Here is a 10,006-nt window from a genome sequence, read left to right as displayed (position 1 = left end):
AGTTCTTGACATTCTGTGAGCATGTCATCACAGAGACATATAGTTCTTGACATTCTGTGAGCATGTCATCACAGAGACATATAGTTCTTGACATTCTGTGAGCATGTCATCACAGAGACATATAGTTCTTGACATTCTGTGAGCATGTCATCATAGAGACATATAGTTCTGTGAGGAACAGGTACTGTATACGCTAATCTGTTTAGTAAGCAGAGGAGTATAATTCCAAATGCCACTTACTGTAGTAATAACCTGGACATGCATTGTGCACATTCTGCAGAAATCACAGTATCACATCTCAACAGTTGAACAAACCTCTCGACAAACAGTGAGGTGTAATGGCTTAAGCCTGCAGTTATTAGACTCGTATTACCTTGATGAGCTCTGAAATCAGGATAATTATACCTTTTCCAACTGGTGATGAAACAAAAACAACCTAACCCCAAACATATCTAATTATCTCCTTATCCCCAACATGTATTTTGGGGGTATAGTGTTTCTGTGGCTTATGTCATCCAGCTTGAGTTGACAGACAGAGGGCCTACTTGCTTGGCCGGCACCACTTCCAGTCAGCCAATGAGACGGAGCATTGTAATTACAGGTACGGCTGTCAGGCCAATCAGGGTTCATTTGAATGAAAATGCCAGGTCGTGACCCTGGAGGTTACCTAGCAACACAGGTGAGGCCGTATCCTGGCACACTGTCCTTTTTATGGACCATATACAGTATTGCTGAAGCGAAACCTTCAGATTTTCAATGAGCACTTTAATTTAGTTTGTTTCTATGTATGTTGTTCTGAACCGTGGATCCAGCAAAGTAGTGTTCACACATACATTAGACCACATTAGAGATTAGTGTTCACACATACAGTATACCACATTAGAGATTAGTGTTCACACATACAGTAGACCACATCAGAGTTTAGTGTTCACACATACAGTAGACCACATTAGAGATTAGTGTTCACACATACAGTAGACCACATTAGAGATTAGTGTTCACACATACAGTAGACCACATTAGAGATTAGTGTTCACACATACAGTAGACCACATTAGAGATTAGTGTTCACACATACAGTAGACCACATTAGAGATTAGTGTTCACACATACAGTAGACCACATTAGAGATTAGTGTCCACACATACAGTAGACCATATTAGAGATTAGTGTTCACACATACAGTAGACCACATAGAGATTAGTGTTCACACATACAGTAGACCACATTAGAGAGTAGTGTTCACACATACAGTAGACCACATTAGAGTTTAGTGTTCACACATACAGTAGACCACATTAGAGTTTAGTGTTCACACATACAGTAGACCACATTAGAGATTAGTGTTCACACATACAGTAGACCACATTAGAGAGTAGTGTTCACACATACAGTAGACCACATTAGAGATTAGTGTTCACACATACAGTAGACCACATTAGAGATTAGTGTTCACACATACAGTAGACCACATTAGAGTTTAGTGTTCACACATACAGTAGACCACATTAGAGATTAGTGTTCACACATACAGTAGACCACATTAGAGAGTAGTGTTCACACATACAGTAGACCACATTAGAGATTAGTGTTCACACATACAGTAGACCACATTAGAGTTTAGTGTTCACATATACAGTAGACCACATTAGAGATTAGTGTTCACACATACAGTAGACCACATTAGAGTTTAGTGTTCACACATACAGTAGACCACATTAGAGATTAGTGTTCACACATACAGTAGACCACATTAAAAAGTAGTGTTCACACATACAGTAGACCACATTAGAGATTAGTGTTCACACATACAGTAGACCACATTAGAGATTAGTGTTCACACATACAGTAGACCACATTAAAAATTAGTGTTCACACATACAGTAGACCACATTAGAGATTAGTGTTCAAACATACAGTAGACCACATCCAGGAATATTTTTGGCCCTGTCCGGGGGCCCTGTCCGGGGGTGTCCTCGGATGGGGCCACAGTGTCTCCTGACCCCTCCTGTCTCAGCCTACAGTATTTATGCTGCAGTAGTTTATGTGTCGGGGGGCTAGGGTCAGTTTGTTATATCTGGAGTACTTCTCCTGTCCTATTCGGTGTCCTGTGTGAATCTAAGTGTGCGTTCTCTAATTCTCTCCTTCTCTCTTTCTTTCTCTCTCTCGGAGGACCTGAGCCCTAGGACCATGCCCCAGGACTACCTGACATGATGACTCCTTGCTGTCCCCAGTCCACCTGGCCATGCTGCTGCTCCAGTTTCAACTGGCCTGGGCCCTAGGACCATGTCCCAGGACTACCTGACATGATGACTCCTTGCTGTCCCCAGTCCACCTGGCCATGCTGCTGCTCCAGTTTCAACTGTTCTGCCTTACTATTATTCAACCATGCTGGTCATTTATGAACATTTGAACATCTTGGCCACGTTCTGTTATAATCTCCACCCGGCACAGCCAGAAGAGGACTGGCCACCCCACATATGCTCTCTCTAATTCTCTCTTTCTTTCTCTCTCTCGGAGGACCTGAGCCCTAGGACCGTGCCCCAGGACTACCTGACATGATGACTCCTTGCTGTCCCCAGTCCACCTGACTGTGCTGCTGCTCCAGTTTCAACTGTTCTGCCTTATTATTATTCGACCATGCTGGTCATTTATGAACATTTGAACATCTTGGTCATGTTCTGTTATAATCTCTACCCGGCACAGCCAGAAGAGGACTGGCCACCCCACATAGCCTGGTTCCTCTCTAGGTTTCTTCCTAGGTTTTGGCCTTTCTAGGGAGTTTTTCCTAGCCACCGTGCTTTTACACCTGCATTGTTTGCTGTTTGGGGTTTTAGGCTGGGTTTCTGTACAGCACTTTGAGATATCAGCTGATGTACGAAGGGCTATATAAATAAATTTGATTTGATTTGATTTGAATATGTAAGCAATAGAAACACTGTACATGAAACATGAACATTAATCCACTGGTTTCTCTATCGTCTTGTAACGTCCTTAATGTTTTTGATTGAATACATCAGAAGCCGTACCATAAGGAGAGTTGGGAGAAAGACATCTTCAATCTATTAGGTGTCAAACTTCAAGTAGCCCAACAAAGCTCATGTGCCAACACATTATGCTGAAAATGATATTTCCACAACAATTGTCCCAAACATTCACTGCTCATCATTACACACACTATTACACACACTATTACACACACTATTACACACACTATTACACACACTACACAACTCAATCACAGTAACAACTCAAAAAGTAAACACATTATTACACACACTATTACACACACTATTACACACACTATTACACACACTATTACACACACTATTACACACACTACACAACTCAATCACAGTAACAACTCAAAAAGTAAACACATTATTAGAACTGTGTAATGATACATTGTTATTATCATTATTGTTATTATTACTAGTATTATTATCATCAGTATTACTAACATGATTATATAAATATCATTACCATCATTGCTTCTGCTAAATTCTAGAGTTTATGATGTCACTGAATAATGTATAACAGCACTGCGTAGTACATCGAACAAATAACATTATTTTTCAACCTTAAAAATGTGTATGTGGAACTTTATATTCGGATTAGGTTTCTAAAATGAAATACCCGGATTAGTGACTGAACCCTCTCTACAAAGCGCCCATTGTCGCAGACCAAACAAGTTCTGGCGCTCGCCCAACAAGGTTGACCTTACTGCTGGTGACACATTTGTTTCGTTTCATTTAGGCAGCGTTATTTATTTGGGTGGTACCTACTTTTGTGCTTTTCATGTCAATCAAATGTTATAATACAGTAGTTTGAAATGTGAAGCAGCTCATGCTTTGATTATTTGTGTTATTGATGATTTAACTTGTGTTATTATTGATGGTGTTGTAGTAATTAGTATTACCATATAATAATGATCACGACCTAAATATATATTTAATAATTGTTCGAAATCAACATCAGTGAAATCGAAAGTATTGAGGAGTAGTCTTGAAAACAACATTTAACATGAGCAAATACTGGACCAGCGAGAAAGAGAGAGAGACATAAATCACCTTCAATTCAAACATTATAATTGAGAGGGAAAGCGCAAGAGAGCAGGAGAAAGAGAGAGAAAGAGAGATAGAGAAGAGAGAGAGAGATAAAGTTGATAAACACTATTAGCTGTAGGGCCTATAAGAAAACATGTATTTGCCAACTAACACTATATTATGCCATATAGATACAGTGTCACTTTAACAATTAGTAAAACATAATTGACTCATTATACAATATGTGCGGAAGGAGAGAGTGAATTTAGAAGTATCTCTCATTGCGGTTCCTATGTAGCTCTTACTTATGGAACTATAGGCCTTATATACCCACAATTACAAACATGGTGAGGGCGACCATTATGTTTACTATGATTATAAAGTATTTTCGACATTATTTTATGAAGATGAGCATTCATTTCTAATCATCTGTAGGTCTACTCACCGCTGACATTATGGGGACGTCACAGACCTTCAGTGGAGTTTCTGGACTGTTGTCTCCCCCTATTGGTCAAAATAGACGGTGCTGCAGTGCGGTGGCACGGAGAGCAGTCGGTGTTGTGTAACAATCCACATCAAATTACAGAAAGCATTCAGCAGGAGATACCACAAAAACAAGACATCTACTATGGGCTTTACTGAATTATATTATGCAGATACTTTATTTTTTATGTAGGTTAATAGGCCTGGCCAATTTACATCAGTATAACAATTTCTTTGGCTGAATATTTGAGATGCCACATCATGTTCAGTAACAGTACTTCTTCATATGAAATTAGCTAGTCTAGTATCCATTTCAAAACGAAACTCTACATCCTCTTAGATGTATTTTCAGAATTAATTTAGTTTGTTTCTATTGAAAATACAAGTGCTACAATAAATAAAAACAAACAATAAAGTAAGAAAATGTACTTGAATAAAGACAATAGAGTTGGTCATGTTTTTATGTTTAATACTTTCATCGAAAGATGGACACATGACAAACTGGTGGTTACACCAGACAATATATATTTGAACATTTGTATATTTCGTTTTTTGAGTAAAATATACCAATAATGAACACAAACAAGTATCTAGGCAATATGACTCTATGATTACATGCTTATAATACAGGAATAAATGATGAATTATTGAACAAAAGAACATTTTCCGACAAAGTAAAAATAATTTAACAAATTAACATATTTTATTTGGTGTTATGTCCCTCTCTCTGTTGTTGACTGAAGATTGGGGGGAGCGCAGAGTCAAATGTCGTCTCCGCCTCCTAAAAATGTTCACCCAATCGCTTCCTTCCTGACTTGGACCAGTCTATAAATACAGGCTTCACACTGAAAGTGTATTCATAATTCTCTCAATGATCTTGGAAGTTTGACGCGAACATTAAATTGCGACTTTATGTCAGAAATTGTTTTATTTCCAAGAGAAGTATACATTACAGTGCGTTTGCAGCGTGCCTATTCCATCGGGTCGCAAGAAAACGTGCTTTGAATAGGCGACTTTTGGAAGGACTTCACATTAACATTCTGACAGTTTGCAGGAGTGCATCTTTGTCAACCAATTTGAGCACCGAACTCAGTGACATTCATTGCAGCCCGTGGGCACAGCAGCAGTTGGATTCTAAAGTCTTGATAGGAAGGAATTTTTCCCTCCAAGAGCAATTCATTTCATTAGCTCAGCGGTCATTTTTTTCGCATGAATCTACTCGACCCCTTCCTGAAGATGACAGACGAACAGGAGAAGTGTTTCTCTGACGCTCCAAGCCCCAGCATGTCTGAGGATTCGGTCGGCTCGCCGTGCCCGTCTGGCTCCGGTTCCGACACCGAGAATACCAGGCCGTCCGATAATCATCTCTTACTGGGTCCAGACAGCGTGCTCGGCGAGTTCAAGAAGGCTGACCAAGACAAGTTCCCTGTATGTATCAGAGATGCGGTGTCTCAGGTGCTGAAGGGTTACGACTGGACCTTGGTGCCCATGCCCGTCCGACTGAACGGCTCCAGCAAAAACAAGCCCCATGTCAAGAGACCCATGAACGCGTTCATGGTGTGGGCTCAAGCCGCCCGGAGGAAACTGGCGGACCAGTACCCACATCTCCACAATGCAGAACTCAGCAAAACCCTGGGAAAACTCTGGAGGTAGGTTACAACTCCTTATCATCACTTTTCCCCGTCGTTGAGGATATTTTTAATTTGATCAACTAATATTGTGCTATTCACAAATAGCTTCTTAGATAAAGCCTGAATGTATAGCAGTGTGAATCAGTTATTTGGAAGGATGTCTGGTGTAAAGCTACATTTGCAATTCAATAGTGTAAACTATGGGCATAAATTCGATTCGAATTTGTAGTTTTCAAATATTGGGCTATAATAATAACATCTTAATAATAATATGAATAATTACAGTACTTGTTTCAACACTTCGAAAACGTGTAATATAATACGATACTTGTTCCAGGTTACTCAACGAAGGCGAGAAGCGCCCGTTCGTAGAGGAGGCTGAACGCTTGAGGGTGCAGCACAAGAAAGATCACCCCGACTATAAGTACCAGCCCAGAAGGAGAAAATCCGTGAAGAACGGGCAGAGCGAGCCAGAGGACGGCGAACAAACCCACATCTCTTCCGGTGACATATTTAAAGCTCTCCAGCAAGCCGACTCGCCCGCGTCCAGCATGGGCGAAGTGCATTCTCCCAGTGAACATTCAGGTAAGAACAATTAATTCGAACAATTCATTAAATTGTCGTTCTAGATAATACCAGGTTTACTCAAACTTGCTTTTGGTCGATATAATCATGTTATAATATAATCATGTTAAAGTAGAATGGGAATCACTATTATGCCAGTGAAATAAAATAGTTATATATATATATATATATCTTTATATTGTAAATGCCTCTACTATCCTATTCGGAACGTGAATATCAGTGCCTTTAGGGCTCTCATGAACTAACACACCTGTCAATGATTTGTGGTTTTTACAAGCCATCATGCAAATCTACCACCTGTCTTTACTCTGCCCACTTATCTCTTCCTCTTTAAAGCACATTAGATAATGGCACCATTCCCTTCATGGCAGGAAACTCCGAAATCTTATCTGCACTTTCTTAATTTCCAAGCATATCTTTATTAGCTCCCTGGTTGCATCATTTGTGTCAATAATATCATGATGGTGTGCAGTGAGATTAACTCTTTGTTTTTCGACCAGCAGGCCAGTCCCAGGGCCCACCTACACCACCGACCACCCCCAAAACAGACCTGGCTGTGGGCAAGGCCGACCTGAAGCGTGAGGGCCGCCCCCTGCAAGAGGGCACGGGCCGCCAGCTCAACATCGACTTCCGAGACGTGGATATCGGCGAGCTGAGCAGCGACGTCATCTCCAACATCGAGGCCTTCGATGTCCATGAGTTCGACCAGTACTTACCGCCCCACGGGCACCCCGGCATGCCCGGCATCAACGGCGCCCAGACGAGCTACACGGGCAGTTACCGCGGCATCAGCTCCATTGGCCAGGTGGGTGCTGGAGGCCATGGCTGGATGTCCAAGCAGCAGCAGCACCCCATCTCCATCCTGAGTGGAGGTGGAGGTACTGGGGGAGAGCAAGGCCAGAGCCAGGGGAGAACCACTCAGATCAAGACGGAGCAGCTGAGCCCCAGTCACTACAGTGAGCAGCAGGGCTCCCCTCCCCAGCATGTCACCTATGGTTCATTCAACCTGCAGCACTACAGCGCCTCATCCTACCCCTCCATTACCCGCACCCAGTATGACTATTCTGATCACCAGGGCGGCGCCAACTCTTATTATAGCCATGCAGGTGCCCAAGGCTCAGGGCTTTATTCCTTCAGCAGCTATATGAGCCCCAGCCAGAGGCCCATGTATACCCCCATCGCCGACCCCACCGGAGTGCCCTCGGTGCCCACCCAGACCCACAGTCCACAGCACTGGGAGCAGCAGCCTGTCTACACACAGCTCTCCAGGCCCTGAGAGTCCAGAAGTTAGAGGTCAGCCCTTAGCACAGACTGTCCCATAAGAACCCATCTCCTACCAGAGACTCTTATCTCCCAGAATCCTCGGGGGCCCACAGGCCTCTACGCCAACACACCCTCCACCGCCAATATAAAAACATTCAAGAACTTTTTAAAAGTAATGACCATGTATTATCTTGGGAACAACGGCTCACGACAGTGCCTTTTTTAACGCCCGGAGTTGTGATTATATTTTTATAGGTATAATGTTCAAAGAAACTCCGTTTTGAAAAGAGGAATCCTCCGTGAGGATATATTTGTTATAAATATTTTAGTATGTACTGTGTATGTGTTCTGAACTGTCTTTTGGTACTATATCTTTCGGGGGATTTATACGTTTAATGAGGAAGAGATGCTTTAGGTGAACAACGTCCTCCGCGGCCTTACTTCTCGCTCATGTATTTTTGTACAGGAACAGGAAGTCAAAAGAAAATAGTCCCCCTACTCACTGCCTGTCCTCTTTTAATTCATTCTGCTTTGATTCTCATGTACATATCTTACTGTAATTGTTTACGAGATCTTATAAGAACTGAGCAAAGTTGGTGTTTAAATAGTTTATGGCCGTGACTTATTATGTGACCATGTCATCAGTGAATTAGACAAATTATCGCTATTTTCTTGTTGCTGCGTTAGCAATTAACACATCAGCGCAAGTTATTGTGTTGGGAATGCTAATATCATTAGAAAGTGCCATATAGTTACACCAGGGGCCTTACTGACTGTGTTGGTAGATGTGACTGAGAAATGCTTTGTATTGCCTTCATGCCGTTGGTGCCTGTTGAAGCGCAGTAGAGAGACTCTTTGCATTAGCGATGCTAGCGCAGCAGTGTAGCCTAGAAACCACAGCTGAGTTCTCACTTCCTGTCTGTGGAGAGATACAGGAAGCGGCCTTTGACCCCCAGCAGTCTCCCTTCCAGTTGTCGTTCCTCTGGCCTCTTATTCCTTCCAGTCTTAACATCTAATTTATTCATTAGCAATTAATTTTATTTGAAAAGTAATAACTATTTTGCATTGTATTCCTTTTTAATTCAGCAGCGACTAATTGAGATGAGAAAATATGAACTCTTCTGCAGATGGGTTAGCTGTTTCGATGTGGTACAAATTGTTCTAAGCATCTTTGTTTATTTATAATTTGTAAATGATTTCAGTTGAAATAGTTATTTTGATGATCTAGTTGTGTACAGATGAATTGTGATTGTGATCAGACTTGATCTGAAATATGGAAAAAAGAAAAAGCTGGGCGTTGTTTTATTCTGACAGATATGGATATCATGGTTATTGGAGCTGTGGCTGCAGTGTGAAGATGGATATCATGGTTATTGGAGCTGTGGCTGCAGTGTGAAGATGGATATCATGGTTATTGGAGCTGTGGCTGCAGTCTTTCTATAGAATCACCAGCATACTTTTTTGTTTTTGAAAAAAGTTGTGTTCTTTATTCTCTATTCCATATCTTAGTTCTCATGTTGGCATCTTTGTAATTCAACTGAATTCTTGTTTTCCTAGGTAAAACACGCCATTGTCTTAAAAGAAGCTTATCTTTTGTATTATATTGTTTGCAATAAAAGAAAACATATTGAAAATAAACTCTATGGTTCTGTTTCAGATATTCAGATCATGTTATTCTAGATTCAGTATATACATGCACCCTAGCAGGGGGGTGAACAGTTTTATCCACTACATTTCTGGAAGTCTCTATCATGTCAACTTAGGAGCAGTGGGGTTCCTTTATACCCATAATGCAATGCTTTGTAAGGGAAGTCGACCCACGCTGAGAGAAAACAGTAAGATGGAGAAGTCATCTAATGTCTCAGAATCACATTAAGAAGGTCAGAACCACTGCAGAACATCAAACAGGAGAAAACACTTAACTTATAAAATAAAGAAAAACTCTATCTAAAATAGAAACAAAACACAAAACAATATTAACATTGTACAACATTGAAT

General features: G+C 41.2%; 1 protein-coding gene across 2 annotated transcripts; it reads left to right on the top strand.

Moving 5' to 3' along the window:
* Positions 1 to 5,375: 5,375 nt before the first annotated feature.
* LOC115115660 (transcription factor Sox-9-A-like) lies at positions 5,376 to 9,666 on the top strand. 2 transcript variants are annotated; one of them, XM_065010634.1, is made up of 3 exons: positions 5,376 to 6,178; positions 6,498 to 6,745; positions 7,246 to 9,666. In XM_065010634.1, exons 1-3 carry the CDS (start codon positions 5,739 to 5,741, stop codon positions 8,019 to 8,021), a joined length of 1,464 nt encoding a protein of 487 aa, XP_064866706.1. In that variant the 5' UTR covers positions 5,376 to 5,738; the 3' UTR covers positions 8,022 to 9,666. The 2 variants fall into 2 exon arrangements, with proteins under 2 accessions (XP_064866706.1, XP_029500006.2); XM_029644146.2 differs by having other exon boundaries at positions 5,377 to 6,178; positions 7,249 to 9,666.
* The last annotated feature ends 340 nt before the right edge of the window (positions 9,667 to 10,006 follow it).

Source organism: Oncorhynchus nerka, linkage group LG26 (assembly GCF_034236695.1).
Source record: "Oncorhynchus nerka isolate Pitt River linkage group LG26, Oner_Uvic_2.0, whole genome shotgun sequence".
In the NCBI taxonomy this organism is placed as follows: domain Eukaryota; kingdom Metazoa; phylum Chordata; class Actinopteri; order Salmoniformes; family Salmonidae; genus Oncorhynchus; species Oncorhynchus nerka.
Note: the sequence above shows the minus strand (reverse complement) of the source record. Positions and strands in the feature narration are given on the sequence as shown.

Coding starts and splice junctions, on each gene's coding strand:
- LOC115115660 (XM_065010634.1), top strand. CDS start 5,739: ATGAATCTACTCGACCCCTTCCTGAAGATGACAGACGAACAGGAGAAG. Junction 6,179..6,497: donor ACCCTGGGAAAACTCTGGAG/GTAGGTTACAAC, acceptor TACTTGTTCCAG/GTTACTCAACGAAGGCGAGA. Junction 6,746..7,245: donor TTCTCCCAGTGAACATTCAG/GTAAGAACAATT, acceptor TTTTTCGACCAG/CAGGCCAGTCCCAGGGCCCA.